Source organism: Doryrhamphus excisus, chromosome 1, assembly GCF_030265055.1.
Source record: "Doryrhamphus excisus isolate RoL2022-K1 chromosome 1, RoL_Dexc_1.0, whole genome shotgun sequence".
Lineage (NCBI taxonomy): Eukaryota > Metazoa > Chordata > Actinopteri > Syngnathiformes > Syngnathidae > Doryrhamphus > Doryrhamphus excisus.
Window position 1 is genome coordinate 31,889,466 of NC_080466.1, and position 18,583 is coordinate 31,908,048.

General features: G+C 49.7%; 1 protein-coding gene across 3 annotated transcripts in view; it reads left to right on the plus strand.

Moving 5' to 3' along the window:
* The window catches only part of ncoa1 (nuclear receptor coactivator 1), a 31,577-nt gene extending 15,508 nt beyond the window's left edge, over positions 1-16,069 (plus strand). The window contains exons 4-22 of one of the 3 annotated variants that reach the window (XM_058069753.1): positions 360-526; positions 603-709; positions 784-961; positions 1,861-2,040; positions 2,129-2,221; positions 2,341-2,481; positions 2,588-2,735; positions 2,855-3,773; positions 4,677-4,886; positions 5,229-5,541; positions 6,077-6,253; positions 6,627-6,729; positions 6,811-6,979; positions 7,061-7,381; positions 7,759-7,857; positions 8,284-8,692; positions 8,854-9,022; positions 9,092-9,275; positions 9,351-16,069. In XM_058069753.1, the coding sequence (XP_057925736.1) occupies positions 360-526; positions 603-709; positions 784-961; positions 1,861-2,040; positions 2,129-2,221; positions 2,341-2,481; positions 2,588-2,735; positions 2,855-3,773; positions 4,677-4,886; positions 5,229-5,541; positions 6,077-6,253; positions 6,627-6,729; positions 6,811-6,979; positions 7,061-7,381; positions 7,759-7,857; positions 8,284-8,692; positions 8,854-9,022; positions 9,092-9,275; positions 9,351-9,536 (4,273 nt within the window). In that variant the 3' untranslated portion in view covers positions 9,537-16,069. Of the gene's footprint in view, positions 1-359; positions 527-602; positions 710-783; positions 962-1,860; positions 2,041-2,128; positions 2,222-2,340; positions 2,482-2,587; positions 2,736-2,854; positions 3,774-4,676; positions 4,887-5,228; positions 5,542-6,076; positions 6,254-6,626; positions 6,730-6,810; positions 6,980-7,060; positions 7,382-7,758; positions 7,858-8,283; positions 8,693-8,853; positions 9,023-9,091 lie in introns of all 3 variants that reach the window. The other 2 variants (XM_058069761.1, XM_058069745.1) reach the window with 2 other exon arrangements.
* Positions 16,070-18,583: the final 2,514 nt, after the last annotated feature.

Below are 18,583 nucleotides of genomic sequence, written 5' to 3' on the forward strand. Positions count from 1 at the left end.
AGAGGCTTTGGTTCAGCGACAGGGAGAGGGAGAATGACGGTGATGTGCCTCCTCACGCAACAGTAATTATTTAATGTGCCCCAAAGTCCCTCAACCACCATCGCTCGGCCACTCCGACTGGCGCCGCCCCCGCCAAGAGCCACAAAAGTAAAGTAAAGAGAAAGACATGTGGCCATGTCTCACATAAGGGTTGTGGAAAATTCCTCTAACAAGAATGCCATTCATTGGCACCCCCAAGGTCTCCCCCAAGGTCTCCCCCAAGCCAAGGTGGAAACAGGCCCGGATATAAGCGTCACATGGCAATTAGCCACCTGGATTTGCAGTGTGATGTATCCCAAACTCGCCCCTTTTCTCTGCAGTCTGGAGAAGCGGAGACGAGAGCTGGAGTGTCGCTACATCTGCGAGCTGGCCGAGCTGCTCTCCTCCAACATGGGCGACATCGCCAGTCTCAGCGTCAAGCCCGACAAGTGCCACATCCTCAAGAGCACCGTAGAGCAGATCCAGCAGATGAAACGACGCGAGCAGGGTGAGAGAGCACTAACTTCCTGTGGAGCGCTTTGTGTTTGCCGATTTGTGACACCGTGTGTGTATCTCCTCCACAGAGAAATCGGCTCTTCGTTCTTCGGATGATGAGGTGCAGAAAAGCGACATCTCCTCCAGTAGCCAGGGCCTGCTGGAGAAGGAGGCCCTGGGGCCCATGCTGCTAGAGGTGAGCATCCGTCCTTTGACTGCGGGGCTCCTGAAAGGACACGCTCTTCCTCACTCGCTCTTCCTCACTCCCAGGCCTTGGATGGCTTTTTCTTTGTGGTCAACCGGGAGGGACGCATCGTCTTTGTCTCCGAGAACGTGATGAGTTACCTGGGATACACGCAGGAGGAGCTTATGGCCTCCAGCGTCTACAGCATCCTTCACGTGGGAGACCACAACGAGTTTGTCCGCAATCTGCTGCCCAAAAGTCTGGGTGAGTGTGAGGCAAAAAGCCTGCGTAGGCGACCTACTGGCCTGGCGTGTGTACCACTGCCTTCTCGTGTTTTGACAGGGCGGTGTCGTCAAGAACTGTAAAATAATCTTTTTTTCCATTTTTACTAGGCCATGTAAACATACCTGTAAAGCGATGTCTACCGCTCCCCCACGATGCTTATTTATTAGCTAATTAGCCTTTCCGAGTGTGACAGTTTCCGTGCAGAGGAAAGCTATTAGGCAGGCAAATAAGCAAATGGCTTTTGGCAGCAGAGTGAGCGAGTGTACAGTCAGATCATTAAGGTGCTTTATTGATGGCAAATACTCTAGCTAAAGCGCAACCCGGAGCTGTGCAGGAAAGGGAGGGAGGAAGGAATTTCAAGTGAGCGCTTTTAAGAAGTTCTCAAGGCTGGACGGACAGTGAGTGAGAGGTCTGTCAAAATACGCCGTTTTTATCACACGCCTACCAGCGGCCATAAAATGGCTATTTTTAACACACGGCTCCCTCCTGTTACGTTCTGCTTCAATTTTGGATCCGCATTTGCAATAAACGTGCTCCAGAACCCTCCTCTTCTGTCCACAATTGCCATTGTTTACCATATATATCTTATGTCCATTGTTCACTATGAATGGAAGCTAACAAGCTAAATACACAATCCAGGTTCAACCTCGGAATGATGATGGAAACGGAACTGTTCTCCATTTTTGGTACTTTTGTATTACGTTTCATTGTACTCTGTCGCACAACGTCTTGACCATCCCTAATATATCTTTCACTTTTGCATCTCACAGCAACTGTGGTGCTTTCAAGGACCGCTAGACAAAGTATGAAATCTCAAAGCTTGGTCATTCCATTAATTCATTCCCTCCAACCCCCCCACCCCAATTGTGTGAGTACAGTTAACGGTGTGCCATGGCCTCAGGAAGCAGGCCGAAGGAACAGCCGCACCTTCAACTGCCGCATGCTGAAGAGGCCACCCGATGAGATGGACTCTGAGAACCAGGAGGCCCGGCAGCAGTACGAGATCATGCAGTGTTTCACCGTGTCCCAGCCACGGGCCGTGCAGGAGGAGGGAGACGGTGCGGGAAGATGATCAATACACTAATTGTGTCGTTGCTTATTAGAACTAGAACATGGCCTTACTGTGTGTGTGCTTTTGGTATTTAGATCTCCAGAGCTGCCTGATCTGCATCGCCTGCCGTATGCCTCGTACCCAGCCTGTCAGCACTGAGTCTTTCATCACCAAGCAGGACACCACAGGTGACTTGCCCCTCCATGTGGATTACCTGAACTCATGTTGGAACTGCATTTTTTGTGAACCTTGAAGGCTTAAATGAAGGATGCTTCCAGCAATTGATTGTGTGTGTTCATCCTCCCAGGGAAGATCATCTCAATAGAAACCAGTGCTCTGCGAGCGACAGGCCGGCCTGGCTGGGAGGACCTTGTCAGGAAGTGCATCTACGCGTTCTTTCAGCCGCAGGGCAAAGAGCCCTCCCACGCCAAAAAGCTGCTGCACGAGGGTGAGCCGCTATGTCATCGACGGCTCCGTGGACGGTTGTTTGGAGAAGCAGAGGTAAAGATGAAATTAATGCGTTTGCTTCTTGCACCTCTGTATGTTCCTTCCAGTGATGGCCCACGGCACGGCCATCAGCCCGCTGTACCATTTCACCATAAGCGACGGCACGCCACTCAGTGCTCAGACCCGCTGCAAGTTCTGCTGCCCCCCCAACCCAGACGTTCAGCCCTTCATCATGGGCATCCACACTATTGACAGGTGCTCATGTGATCATTTGCTGGGATGTGGTTTGTTTGTACTCATTAGTAACATGGATGTTAGCATAGCTCCTATTTGCACGTCCTCGGGTGGCTAAATCTTTCATTTCCTCTTTCCAGGGAACACAACACTGCTAGCTCTCAGGAAAACACGAACCCCAGCCTTCCGCCAACCCTCAGCAGCCTTGCCCAGACGCCGTCGCGCTCGCCGGTCCTCGCTGCTGGCAGCAACTCAACACAAACCTCAAGCCCCGCCTCCACCGCCACCGCCTCGGGCCTTCACCTCAGCAACAGTAACGTCTCCCCCCAAGGACTAAACCCAGCCACTCCCACGGGATACCCGACGCCGGGTCGGACGCGAGCCCAGCAGGGTAACAGCCCCTCGCCCTTAAGCAGCCCTGTCACAGCCACCCCTACCTCTTTTATTTCATCTGCCATGCCGCGGGCCAGTCCTGGTTTGGGAGGGAGCCCCCGGGTGCCAGGCCTCCATTCTCCAGCTGCGGCACTGACCAGACAGCATTCAGGTGGCGACGGCGGCGACGGCACCAACACCGCGCCAAAGGGACCCTTCTCCAGACAAGCCGGGACCCCCACCGGATCCTCCTCTCGGTGTGGAGCGGAAGGAGGGGCAGGGGACTCTGGGAAAGCCCCCCTGCCCTCTTCCTCACCGCTGGGTAATCTCAGACTCAATCAGCCCCTGGATAGCAACGGCACAGGAGTTGAACTCGCCAACAGTGGCGTCCATTGCACCTCGTTGCCTCACCCCAAACCCTCGCCCGGTCCACAGTGTCCTGCGTCCCACAGCACTCTCACAGAACGACATAAGATCCTACACAGACTGCTCCAGGACAGCAGTCCCAGTGATTCCGCCGCCACCACCACCTCCACTTCCTCGGAAGACGCAATGAACAGAAACGAAGTGGAGATCAAGAAGGAGCCGCCATCCAGTCCGGTGGTGAGCATGGCGGCGCTCAAGTCGGGTTCCAGGGAGCCGCAGGACCACCAGTTGCTCCGATTTCTGCTCGATACGGATGAGAAGGTGACTCTTCCAACCGCTTTCTTATTCCTCCTCCCAATTTCAGGATGCTGTGGAAAACCAAAGTGTGTGTTTGAAACTTAAATATGTTATTTATGCTTTGTAATTGTGTTCTTCATTCTTCATTTTCAGCAAACAGCAAATTAGAAAAAATGACATCTGTAGTTCATGGTGGCAACCATGGCAAGCGTCATTTCCAGAAGTAACTAACAACCAGCAGACTAAACAAGCACTTGTCCGGGTACTGGAGCTCAAGGACTTGGTTCACTATATTTTTCATCCAAGTAGTCAACATGGCTGCCGGACACTGGCTGGTTACGGTATCCCAGTGATACTGTAAGTTTGTCTCCCAAAGAGGAAGCTTTAAGACATCAGTGGACAAAGCAAGTAGAGAGAACGAGGGACATATAACACATTTAAGGGGAAGCCTGGCATCATATTGTGATACTGTGTGGAGGAATACTTTACAGCAGGGGTGTCCAAAGTGCAGGCCTGGAGAAAATTTGTATTTCTTTTATTGACCCTCGATATTCCACAAATTTGCTCTGTCACCTACGACACAAAGCTACGATGTGGATGTTTTTTTCCGATAGCTTTGCATATGTCGATTACCACGGTGGTGGCCCCCATATCCTTCAGTTTTTTTGTCTGCAGCCCTTGGTGGAAAAAGCTCGGACACCCACTGCCTTCGAGCCGTGTCGGAATTTGAACACTTGATGTTGCTGACAGCACAAGCACGCCGCTATCGCTAAGCTAACGATGGTCACTTCAGACTTGAGATATGAACCTCTCTCTCCCGTGTTCTGTCGAAGGGCAACACACCCACACTAAGAAAAACCAAAGCATGAATGCACCCAGCCCCCATCCGTTGTTCGCAGCCCTAACCCGGTTGATCTCTTTCTGAAGGACCTGGGAGACCTGCCCCCTCCCTCGGCGCTCAGCCTGCAGACCGTTCGGGTGAAGGTGGAGAAGCGAGTGACCGGCGAAGCATGCGTGGTGACGGCGGGCGCAGCGAAGACGGCAGGTGTCTCCAGCTCTTCCACTTGCGTCAGCCCCAAGTCTGGTCTCGCAGGGCAGAGTCGCCGAGACAGCCGCAGGAATAGCCGGGAGTCCACGGTACGGTTGCTGGTGCAGGCGTCACGGGCACGGTAAAAATAGCTTGTGCACTCCACGGAGGACGGCCCGTGACATCAGTTGTGCTTCTAAACATCTTGGCAGGAATAGTAATTTATGAGCTCTATTGATCCAGTGTTGCCTTATGGCCGTTGTAAATCATGTGGACTGTTTCCTTGGACTTTGGCTCCAGTGTCGGCTCAGCCGCAAGCTACGGCTAACCTTTGACCTCCCATCTCTCTCTTTCCCTCACACATTATTCTCTAATGCTGCTGTTTCTCACACCATTACACCCATCACGCTGTGTTTTGCTTCACACACCTCCTCTTTGTCCCCCTCCCTCAGATGTCCGGCGGACCTGCTGACACGGACCACCTCACCCAGCTGCTGCCTGGCCTGAGAGGCCCGAGCGGGGCCCAGCAGGGCGCTGAGGACTCCACCCCTGGAGGAGGCCCCCTGCTCCACTCCCCTGTCGGCCAGCCCCCGGCTCAGCTCCAGTCCCCGGGGCCTCCCCTCCAGTCCCCCTTGTCCCTTACCCACTTGCAGTCCCCGTCACCTCAGCTCCCCTCCCCCTCACCCCAGTTCATGCTCCAGTCCCCCACACAGCTCCAGCCTGGCGTAAATGTGAAGAGGGAGCCTCCTGGCACTCCCAACAGAGGTGAGGCTGGGCTTCCGCTTGGCTGAAAACCGGCTGTCAACTCCTGAGTGACGGTGTCAACAGCCCAATAGCTAAAATTGTTTTAAACAGTAATTGCACCGCGGATGAGTGGTTAGCGCGCAGGCCACACAGCTAGGAGACCCAAGCTTGATTCCCCCGTCCCATCTCTGTGAGGAGTTTGCATGTTCTCCCCATGCATGCTTGGGTTTTCTCCAGCTTCCACCCACAATCCAAAAACATGCTAGGTTAATTGGCGAATACAAATTGTCCATGGATAGCTATATGTGGCCTGTGATTGGCTGGCCACCAGGGTGGACCCCGCCTCTCGCTCCAAGACAGCTGGGATAGGCTCCAGCCCCGCACGACCCTCAAGGATAAGTGGTAGAAAAAGAATGAATGAATGACTGATTTTGTGTCATGCGTGTGTATGCCCCCTTGTGGCGTGTTGTGGCATTGTCAGCATCAAAGACTTGACTAATGTGTTGCAGCGCTCCACATTCCAAATCATTAAAGTGTGAAACTGTGTCTTTCCCAGGCCACAATGACGGCGGCCCCGCTTTAGGCTGCAGTCTCCAGACTCAGTCGCCTCTCGAGTTCTGCAGCCCCCCGACCCCCAACCAGGCCCAGACCCAGGGGGACCTCTTCCAGACTCCCAAAGACAGCAGCCCTTTCCCCGAGGCAGAAATTATCAGTCCGTTCAGTTCAAGCACTGGTATGTGACCAAAACAATGCAATCACGCTCACTTTTGGGGGAAATGACTTGGGAAACGTCTCCCAGCTTGACATGACGGGGGAATTTCTTAAGGAGTAACTTTACACAATGAGTCATGTTGCCCAAAAACACGGCAAAGTTAACTTGAACAGGTTGACCGCATTCACCCTGTCACACACCTGAGTGTGCATGTGATGGCTGCAGGGCGCGGGTGTATTCTGTCACATGCATGTGAAGCTGCAGCCCTCATTTACACCTCCGTGTAACTATACACAGTTGATGTTGTTATTGCCATGACACTCTTTGCATGCAACTCATTTGTGAATGAAGCACTTTTGTGTCGACTTGCCAACATGTTAATGATCCCCTCCAGGCCCCAGCAAGTTGGACTTGGCTGACTCTCCGTTCCAGCCTCTGACGTTGTCCTTCGACACCCTCGGAACCCCGTTGCAAGCGCCCCTGGCCTCGCCCCAAGAGTGAGTGCGGGATGCACCGCATGCCTGATGATGATGATGCAGCAGTGCACAGGATGACGCTGTGTGGTTCTGTTTGAGCAGGCAGTGTGTGCCCTGTACACTGGATGAAGTCCTGGGCCCCCCCACCACACCCGAGGCCCGCAACGACGAGAAGGCTCTGCTGGAGCAGCTCGTGTCCTTCCTGAGCGGGACAGACGAGAGCGAGTTAGCTGAGCTGGACAAAGCCCTGGGTATTGATAAACTAGTGCAGGTCAGTACAATATGTCAATCACCATGAGCGGGTTGATGTTTCTTGGCTCGCTTCACTCACTCCTGACGTGTCTTCTCACAGGGCGGCTGCTACGACCCCATGCCACAAAGCTTCCCGACTCAGCAAGCCACTGCTACCCCGGTGTCCCTGGACCCAAAGCTGCCCTCCTACCCTGCCCAGTTCCCACCAGGTGCACCCGCTCAGTTCCCCCTGGAGCTGCAGGCCCCCCTGGGGCAGCAGGGACTGGCTTTTGGAGCAGCTCGAGGCCCGTTCCTGAGCGGAGCGCCCGCTGTCGGCCTAAGGACAGGGATGACCCGGACGCAAGGGACGGGCACCCAGCTCAGGCTGCCTCCCAACCAGCTTCGACTGCAGCTGCAGCAAAGGCTTCAGGGTCCTCAGCAGGTGATTCCTCTCATTCCGTTAAACTGTGTCACGCATGCGTGGAGGATGCTCGTTGGCAAGGTGGGTTGGTGGCTTTGATGAGAAGATGAAGCCGACGCATGCAAATGTCCTGCATCGATAGCTACTCAAAGGAATGGAGGCCAGAGGAAGCAGTATGAATAAATAATCATCTGTGCTAGCCTGGCGCTCGCGAGCATTGATTAAAAGGCTCGTACAGGAACTCTCAGCTTCCCGAGTCCCTCATCGCTCTTATTCAACTTCCTCTTCTGTCCATCCCCATTACTTCTCAAAGGTCTTGTCTTGCCCTCAGCTTTTAATCATCATCATCGCTCACGCACTCCTCATTGTGATAATTCATTACTCCCTTCCGTCCTCAGCTCCAGAACAGGCGGGCGATGAGCGCCTTTGCAGGGGGAGGCCAGCACGTCAATATGGGGGTGCGTCTGGGGGCCCAGCAACCTCAGATTCCTTCGCAAGTGAGTCACAGTAGCACCACAGCTGCTTTCTTTCACCTCAAAACGTTACAGTAGATCCCTGCCGACTCGGCCAATAGAAAAAACGCAAATGATGAACGCAGCCCTAAAAATTCATTTTTTAGGGGTTTTAGGGTTTTTTTTATGCAAAAAAGGGTAGAGTAGACTAGTAGAGTAGACTGTGTTCTACATGCAGAACACGCTGTGTGTAGGGCCCAGTCATCCATTCTGTGCAAATGTGCAAAGGAAGCGCATTGCTGGCGTGAGGTATAAAGCACCAAGTCAGTCCGAGGCACCGATTGGCCAGTCCAGGGTGGTGGAAAATATTGAAGAATTTGTATTATTGCTCCAAAATAGAGGGTGAGGGGAATGTTGTACAAATATGCCCCCCTCGTAAAACAACTTCTTCTTTTGTCTCTCCTCTGCCAGCCTCCACTGAACGCCCAGATGCTAGCGCAGCGTCAGCGGGAGCTCTACAGCATCCAGCACCGCCAGCGCCAGCTTTTCCAGCAGAAGGTCATGTTGATGAGACAGAACATGGGCGCCGCCGGGTCCACCGGCACCCCCAGGGCCCCGAAGGGCGCCCCCGCCAACACGGCTGCGCCTCTGCAGCAACAGCAGTTCAACTTCCCTGCTGGCTACAGTCCAGTGTTGGGAAACCCTCCTACCTCACCCAGTCACTTCAGCGGTCCCATGCCGGGGGGGCCCCTGGACAGCAAACTACCCGCCGGTGTCGCCCTAAATAGCCAGACATTATTGGGGGGCGTTCAAGCCCAGTTCACCGGCGCCGTCAACTCCTCATTGCAGCAAAGTCTGATGCAACAGTTTGGGACCGCCGGTGAGTCGACGCAGGCCTACAGCATGTTTAGTTGAAGACGCTTGCTTATGAATTTCATGGCGTTTTATTTGACACCTTTAGTTAGTTCACAGCTTGACGCCATGTTCATGCAGACATCAGCATTTTGGATGAAACTATCAACTGTTTGTTCCCGCTTCCAGCCATGGTGCAGCCAGACACGCCTTTTCCCTCCGAAATGAGTCCCACCAGTCCCTTGTTGTCACCTCAGAACCCCGCCTCCCAGAGTCTTCTGCTCCAGCAAGCTCCGCCTCCGGGCTACCAGTCTCCGGACGGGAAGAGCTGGCAGCAGGCGAGTGTCGGCAGCAACAGGTGAGCGATGCGCACCTTTACTTGTTTCACATACACCGTAAATAACACACACACACTTTCCTGCCGCAGTCTCTTCAGTCCCACGGCGCACGGGGCAGGACAGACCTTTGGCCAGCAGGGGGTGTACAACAACATGAGCATCACCGTGTCCATGGCGGGGGGCTCCGGCAGTGCGCGATCTTTGCCTCCCATCGGGCAAACTGTTGTTGGCTTGAACAGCAGCAGCGCGGGCTCTGTGTGTAGCGAGCAGCCGGTCCGTCACGTACAATGGACAACATGTGACCTTACTATTGGACGTGTGAATAAAGCGTCCTTGTCATGTGGACAGGTGCAGCAGGTACAGGTGTTCGCCGACGTCCAGTGCACCGTCAACCTGGTGGGGAGCGACTCGTACCTGAATCAGGGCACCATCGCCGCCGCTGCCGCCGCCGCCCAGAAGGGGCCCGGACCGCAGGGCGCCCAGACCAGCCAGGCCCAGCAGAAGAGCCTCCTGCAGCAGCTGCTCACAGAGTGACGACACCTCCCCCTACTGCCCCAACTCTGGTGCTGCTGCTCCCTCTTCACTTCTACGCTGATTCTCCGGACCCATTGCTGTCTCGGTCTCACCTTTAGGACGGACGCCGGGACGGCGGCGGCGCCAATTGCCGGCGTTTTAGCTGTGGGTGGAGTTGAAACGGCTCGACCACTTTCCTGCCAGTCCTCTGAGAAGAAGAGCCTGGAGTCAGAAGGATGAGCAGTGTGTTTGAAGCTGCCTGTCGAATCTGTCTGACAACCTGTCTGTCTGCCTCAGCCTATTGAAGGCAGTGTTGTCTTGCTGCTCATTCCCCCGCCCACCTACTTCCTGCTCCCGTGCGCACCCCCTCCTCTGGGAAGCCGTGGCGCGGGAGTACCTCACGTGGCAGCACCTCTCTGGCTTTTCATTTGTTTGTTGTTTTCTTTGGTGTTCTGTCTACCTGTCTCTCAGCGATGTGGGAATGTCAACGGTTTGCGACCTCAGCGGCATTGTGGGATAGAAGCTCGGTATCAGCTGGTTCTGCGACGGTCCCTCTCTATCAGCTACAGTGCCTGGTGGAAGTTTGAGTTTTGTTCCCAAGCTCTGCTTCTTCTTCAACACACTATTGCGTCTTCTTTTTTATTTGAAATGTCTTTTATTTTGTAAAACTTCTGCTCTCTTCATCGACATCATCTTCATCTTGATGCTCATCAGAACAAGCTTTGACAACAGCCGGACGGATGGATGGATGGATGGATGGATGGGAGACAGACGGGATGCTGCTCACTTTGGAACTTTTGTGTTTTTCTCTTATTTTTGTTTTTTTATTAAGTATGAAAAGAGTCTGTTTGGATTATTTAACTGTCATTTTAGCCCTCAACTCAGCAGCTGTGAATACGAGGCCCGCTCGGTCTCTCTCTCTCTCTCTCGCCCCCTCCCTCTCTGTGTCTCCCATGCTAACTGGCCCTATCAGTGTTGTTCGCCATGCAGCCGTGTAGTATTGTTGTACAGTACAGAAGGACAAAGACTGGCTGCCCTGGAAAAAGCAAAACAGTTGATGACTGGGCAGCAGCAAAACCTTGTTAAATGTGATTTTTGTTTTCTTTCTATTAACCTCGCCCCCTCCCCCCCCCCCCCCAGTCCCTAGCCTTCCCCACCCCCTCTCTGAGCAACAACTTTTTCCCTACCTCGCTATTTTTATTTCCTACATACTTTTAATTGCCCTAGCAAACATTTCATTGTATGTGCATGTACAGACAACGATAACGCCTTCAAACTTTCCGTTACCATGACCACCCCCCCCCCCCCCCCCCCCCCTTCTGGTCATGCTGGTAATGGTACTTGCAGCCAAGGGGGCGCATTGGTGATGGGTGCCTGGGCTGGTCAACAAAAACATTCTCTCACTCGGTTTATTATCTTTGAAGCCCCCCATTACCCCCCCCTCCCCCGCCCCCAATATGACGGCAGTAGGGCTCTGCTACTTGCACACTTACACAAAATCCACATTCCACCCAGCAGAACCACATGGCTTCAGAACCACTTGGTTCTAAGCATCCCTGTGTGCAGCCAAGCTCAGAAGAACTCCTAATACGTCACAATTAGGGGTGTACCATAAATATTGGGTCGGTATGAGGGGAATTATGACATCATATCCATAAATCCTACAACATTAAAAATAGCTCAGATGACTACAGGAATGTCATATTTCATTAGGACAGCACACCGACTCCATTAGCATCCAATCATCTTTCACCACAGTCCGGCCACCAATATTGGTGGGCGTGTCCTCCCTCTCCGGGCGTTTTCTCATCATTGTCACTTCTGTGGCGATGACTTTGCTTTCCTTGGCCGCACTGCTGCTTGGGAGACGACATGAAGTGCAAATAGTGATCCGATAAGCCATGTTGTTCTTCCAGGCTCACACTGTAGTCAGAGTTAGTTTGTCGTTCAGTGCACCGGTAAGCACAGAACGGAACAGGACCACCTGGAGAGATGGTTGCTAGTTTTGGCCTCATCCTGCTCAGCAGCAGGCGTGTAAACACAGACATGTGAAATGGTGCCATTTGTTATTGATTAGGAACGTGATAATGCCACAAATGCTTACGATGGTGGTAACTTCCAAGCGCTGGGCTACACACACACACACACACACACACGTCTGGTTCCTAACAAAGATAATGGCCGTAGCGTCGCTCATTCCCTGTCCTACCTCAGACTACTTTGATTTCATTACCTCATCATCTTCTTTTGCCAAACGTTTGGCTGTTTTGGACCTCGTTTCACACTGTGAACCCGGCTGGCTGGCTTTTTATTTGTTGACTTCTTTCATGCAGTACATCCAGGAAACCACAATGTGCCCTTTGACCTCATTTTAGGGCTTTCCCAAACTTCCTTCCCTCCGGACGCCACGGCAAATGCAACATCACATATTGACCTAATACGGATCTATGCTCTCGGGTGGGGGTGTCCAAACTGTTGTCTTTCCTCCATTTTCTATGTTGAGAGCAATCCGGTGTAGATCAATACAGCTGACTAAGCTAATTAATATAGCCTTGATGAGGAACTTGTTTTATTTTTCCAGTATGCCGTGGGCCAATAAAAAACAAGCTGCGTACAAAATGGCCCCCGGGCCGCACTTTGGACACCCCTGCTTCACATAAATGCATAATAAACACAGACGATGTTCATTGAGTACGAGAAATGATGACGAAAGTAGCGTGCAGGGTTTTCCTAGGACAATCGCTGAGCTGACAGGAATGGAACGCACCCCCACGACCTCTGATTGGAAAGTTTGTTTCTTCATCTTTTCAGGACCTTTTCCACTCACATCATCTCTGCTTTATTTACTTGTTTTTGGGAACGTCATGGAAGTTTAACATGGAAATTGTGCTGTGTGGACAAAAGTATTGGGACAGGATGTGTCCCTGGGAGTTGAGGACTTTGGAATGTGTCGGTGCACGCTTTTGTCCGTTTGCGAGGTCCGACGTCTTTGACGTAGCACCTGGCATGGTGTTCTTCCACACCAAACTCATCCAAGCGTGCCCAAAGTGTCCATGATATTCCGTGACGGATGAAGAGATGTGCGTCCTGATACTTTTGCCCATATAGGGAGTAATGCCTGCATCCGCATCCTCACCCCCAACCTCATCTCGTCACGCTTAAGTGTTGCAAAGAGTCCACAATTCAGATATCCTGTGTAGAAACACTTTGGGGGTTTTTGGGAAGGGGGCGGTCCCCACTTGTCACTGATGCTTCAGCAACATCCCATTTATTCCCAAACACAAAGAGGGAGAATGTCTAATATATACTTTTATACGGAAGAAGCATCCCTGCGCTGACTCTTTCCCTTCCCCTCTGGCACCCTTTGACTTTTTCTGCAGGGATGAGGATCGCTTTCCTCTTTGTCACTCAACACACACACACACGTGAAAAAAATGCCAAAAAGAAAAGTAAGCGATGCATGTTGAAATTCCACGTTATGCAACAGCTGCTCTGTGGAAAGGCCTCCCACCTCCTCTCCTCCTTCTCCTCCTCAGCAGGTACACGCTTTTTGTAACAGTGTCAATGCGATGTAAATAAGGAGACAAATGTGAATAATAATAATAATTAATCATCAGACAAGTTAGTGCTCTAAGTTTGTGGTAAACAATGGTTGCCTCTGTCGTTTATTTCCTCATGGGCTTGAGCGTGCTACGTGCTACATGCTACGTGATGAAGACTGTACACCTGGTGGACTCCGCCCTCTTCCTCCTGTCCTGCACAGTGCTCACCTGGGGGGCGTGTCTGGGGCAAGAGATGGTTTCTATAGCGACCGCTGAATGTGCTTGTAGATGGTAGAGCAGCGTGGCCTGGCTTGGTTCATGTAAAGAGAAAAGGAGGCCCTATTGTGATGTAGCCCCTCTTGCCGAGGATGTGGGAGTGTGGAACCTTGATGTCACCCGGAAGCGCCCGCCTGACTCCTTTTTTGGGGGGGGGGGGGTTGTTACCTCTTTGAGCAGTTAGTGAATGACCAAAGCTTCGAGACGGTTAAAGCTAGCTATGCACATCAAAGCCATCAGCTCATGAAGGGATTTCCTACTACTGAACTGGAGGTGCCTCCATTGAACTCCACATAACATCCTCAATTACGTCTTTTTTTACAAAATAAGGATTCTTTCTTTAAACATTTCAAGTTGAACAGTATAGTAGAACCTTGGTTAACGTACGCTAATTCGTCGGAGAAGCTCCAACATGCCTCCAAATTCATATACATGATGAATGAAAGGGACAAATAAACGGATAAGATTACTTTCACCTTCATTGAAGACATGACTGCAACAGGAAGATGATGGTGGTTGATCTCACTGCCACATGGTGTCTTTGGGAACGTCTTCAGTAAAAGTAAAATTAACCTTAAACATTCATTTGACCCTTTCATACAAAACATATTCATTTAGAATAGTTTTATGCATGTAAAACTAATGTTTACACTAGAGTTAATTGCTGATGGCGTCATAGACTAGCTGACTTCCGGTTGCCATTTCCTTTAGCTAGCTAATAGGATGCTAACAAGGAAGGACGTGAAGAAAGTTGGGCTGGTGGTGTAATAACACAACAGGAGGCGCCATATTGTACGCTAAGTTTTCGACATTAATGGATAAAGTAATTACTCCGCTTGCCACAGGCCAAGACTTTGGACTTTGAACACCCTTAACAAAAGTGTTTATGAATTATGTCTGCATTTATTTTCGGTTTAGAAAGATTTAGCTCCTATGTTTATTTCTTGGGCATTGGAAATGTAAAATGTAATACACAACGTCCTAAAGAGTTGTCTGTTCATGAAAAGCATGTATCTCCATATACTAGCCACTTTCGTTTTCCTCAAAAATGAGACCCAAAAAAAAAACGTTTGTGGGGGGGGGGGGATTAAAAAGAGAATGCTTGCTCTTCATCAGCTAATGACTACCATCATTGTCCAAACAAGGCTCTTCAATTTTTACGCTTCTGAAATCCAAAACGACTTTTTGGATTTAATTTGTTCACTCGTGAAATCCAAAAACAAACTGCTTTTGCTTATTTCTGGAGAATAATATCAATTTTATTTCTTTTTGAAATCTAACAAAAAAGTTTTTTTGGGTGGCTAGAAAGAGATATTTGTTGATCCTTGATACTACCGTCCAACAAAAAGCATGCATCTGCAATTTCTTTTTGTGTTTTAAGACGTAGAAACAAAACATTCCCCATGTTTTTTAAGGAATAGAATGACTTGTTTTTTCTCTAAAAGATAAACTTATTTTTCAGGGGGGTAAAAACAAATGCAGATACTTTTCATCAGATAACGACTGCCGTCTATCTCACCAAAAACACGTATCTCCATTTTTATAGAAAATTTTAAAGAAAATGACTTCTTATTTTTGGGAGTAGAATGAATATAATGCTATTTTTAAATATAACAAAAATATTTTTTTGGGGGGGGGGGGCTAAAAAGAAGAAATCAGAAATACTTGCTTTTCATCAGATAATGACTACCGTTGGCGTCCAACCAAAAACATGTAATTCTTTTTTTCTCACTTTTTAAGTCCAAAAAATATTTTGGGGATGAAATAAATATAATAATACATATAATAATTCCTTTGAAATACAACAAAAAGTGTTTCTTTTTTTTTGGGGGGGGGGGGGGGTAAAAAGTGACATTTGTAATGTTGTTTCCTTTTTATTTGTTGCAAAAGACAAATGGAGATGCTTGCTTTTTATGGTCCAGTGACAAATGCTGCTCTTATTCTTCAGGTGTCAGCCCCGCCCCCTTCCTTGATGTCAGGTAAACCGTGAACAGACCTCAAACTCTCCCAACATTCCGGATCACAGCACAGTTCCATCAACGCCCGCGACTGTCTCGTCTCCGCTCTGTCGCTGCTCACTTTAGTCGGCCTTTTGGAATTTCCCGCTCATTCCCATGCCGCCTGCTCGGGTCGGGTTCGGGTCAGATTCGGGTGGCGCTTCCTGGGCATTTCAAGGAGCAAGGTTCCACGTAAAGAAAAGAATAGAAATGCATCGATACAGATGTAAATATGATACATTGGAAGAGACAAGATGCTGAATATGCATGTTGGACTTTTATCTTTCTGTCGCTTTTTACGAGCCCCCACCCTACCCCCCATGTTCAGGTGTGTCAATTTTAAGAAGGAAAAAAAACAGACCTTTTGTTAATTAGGAATGTTCTCGACAATCAATGTGGGCTGATTGAGAGCCCCTCCAAGTCATCGTTTGTAAAAAAAAAAAAAAAAAACTAAGCAAAAAAATCTGGAACTTTTGGGGGGAAGAAAAGAACATCGTTTAGTTTTGTCTGTGGCTGCTCAAGTTTACACACACACACACACACACTTGTCTACCACACTCAACACAAGCACCCCCATTTGATCCCTGGCTCTTTTTGAAAGAAACTCTTGAGGTTTTTTTTGTCTCGTCCGCCCACATGGAGGACATGATGATGCTTTTTGACTAACAACTCCAGTATAACATCTGAATATGAATGTGGGAATGCAACACATTGCAATAAAAGCACCATTTGAAATGCAGCCACACCCCCACCCCCTTTCTCTCTCTGAATGTTCTACACTCCTGTTTCCCTACCGGGACATGCCACACCTGACACACCAGTTCCTGCTGCTTCTTAGGCGGCAGACTCGTCCAGACTCGCAACAGCGCCCCTGCTGGCTGCAGCCAAGTACGGCACGTTGGTTAGACAATGATTTTATATTTGCAATTTTTGGATATTAAGGCATACATTTCAGTGGATGAGGCTTTATATAGCTGTTGTGATTTTTTAATTAACTTTTATATTTTTTAAGTTTTGTTTTGTTTCTTTCGGCCTTTTCCTTACGAGTCGCCACAGCTGATCTTTTTGATTGGCTTGAATCATTATTGAGTATATATTATATATATTGAGATATATATTATATATTGAGTCATGAATATATTTGGGTCTTTTTCAAAAACTAACTTTAAAATACGTTTGGTTTGAGATTTTTGTCGGACTGCCGCTGCACGTGTCCCCACTGTACTTTACCTACGGCTGTACATACCACTTAGGGCCACAAGAGGGCAGCAAAGCCTTTCTACTGGCACCGTCTTCCTGGTGCACTAAAAAGACATCACTGATGAAAGGTGACAGCAGAGTCTTGTACTGATGAGCTTGAGGTCACACCGGAGGATGTTTACCTGCGCCTGGTAGAGCCGGGAGCTCGTTTTTCATGTCAAAATATATTCATCTTTACAAGGTTTTGTCACTATTTGATCATTTTACTGTAGGTTTGACCTCTCAAATCAACGCCTCCCTTTGATTAACTACACAAACCTTTCAAATGATTCATATTTCTGGATTTTGTTGCCATGAGGAACGTAATAAAAGTGCAGTACACCTTGCAGAAAAGCATCCGTCCACATTTTATGCATAGAATTGCCGCCTTAATGGATACTTAACCCCAACATTCTAGGAAGACTCGTACCGACGCCAAAAGAAGCAGAGCGCCAGTCAAAAGTGAGCATTATTATCGTTGTTAGGGCATATTTGAATAAATAAAGCAGCAGTTTTGGCTCTCATTGGCTAGCGTGGTGCGTGTGATATCTGAAAGTGTCATATTTGTGCATGCCGAGGTTGGGCTTTGCTTTAACCTCGGAGCCGTCTTCATTAGATGATTAAATCCTCTCATGTTTAATTGATCAACTGTTTGTGCCAGAGGAGAGCGGCTGCTCGCTGCACACAACATGGCCTACTTTAAAGCTTCCCCTCGCTTTGCATCCCAATCCGGTCAAATTTCCCAAGATGCCGCTTGTATGTTGTTGCTAAGGAGCACTTTTTATTTTTTATTTTGCAAAGCCCCCCACTAGGTGGTCTCTTTATGAATATCATTACGCGTCTCTATCCTTTCTATCTTTCTGCCTTCATGTAAAAACGTTTTTATGGGCCGGGATGGCGGCAGCAGACAAAATGTGGGCCTTGTTTGCACACGTCCGCTCGTGTCTAATTAATCACAGACTACATGAGGACTTCAGCCGGGGAGGGGGGGGGGGGGGGGGGGGGGGTGAGGGGCTTAGCCTCTGGTGGCCCCCCTCTTCCCTGCACTCTGTGTGGGGTGGAGGCTCAGGTCGCTGGCCCCCCATGTCCTCCTGCTGGGCCTCCATCTGCTGGCGACATGCTTACGTCCCACGATTGATGGCCGCACAATGACTTGATGACGGGCGGCGCTGTGACTGACAGAGTCCCCCCCCCCCCCCACCACCACCGTAGTGGGCGCTTTGCCAAAGCTAACGGGATGGTTTGTCTTCCTGCTGCGGAAATATTGGGACATCGCGTTGCACCGACTCTTTACATTCACATCCTGGACTGGTGCCGGGGTCAGAGGTCACTGGTGTTAGATGGACCCAAATGGTAGCCTGGCAGGCCAGCGGTGTTCTTCCGCACCAAACTCCTCCAAACGTGCTTTTATGGGCCTTGCCTTGAGTGCCTGCACAAGTTTAGCACATTCAATTGTCCATAATGATGGACAATTAAACAAACAATTACACAAAAGAAGTCTTCAAACATTGTAGAAGAAGCCATTCAATGACAAAAAGAGGCAATAGGACTTTTAATGTGCGCTTTTATGTTTATTTTACATTTGTCTGAGGCGGTCAACCTACCCACAATGCACTATTGTAGTTTCCCAATGGCCCCACAAGGGAGCGCTCAGCCAAACATTCGATGTGTGATTCGACGCAGCGATCAAGAGCGAGTTTAAGATGCAAGTATTGCGATTTAAATGCTCACAACCGGCTCATAAATTGTGTTTTTCGGCGTCGCCATCTCTCTTAAACATCTACTTGATGACTCTTGGAGGTTTGGGGCGACTGGCAGGTAGATTGTGACGCTAGCTTAATGCTATTAGCATGTGTACATCCGGGAACTTCGGTGTAATTCACCTCCAAAGACACTAGCATTAAACCCTAATCACCGCAAATGAATGGAACGGAGTGTAGAACCGCCATGATGGTGAGCATAAGAGATGGGAAGTCTATCCATTTTAGTGTCTTTGGTTAGCATGCTTACATCC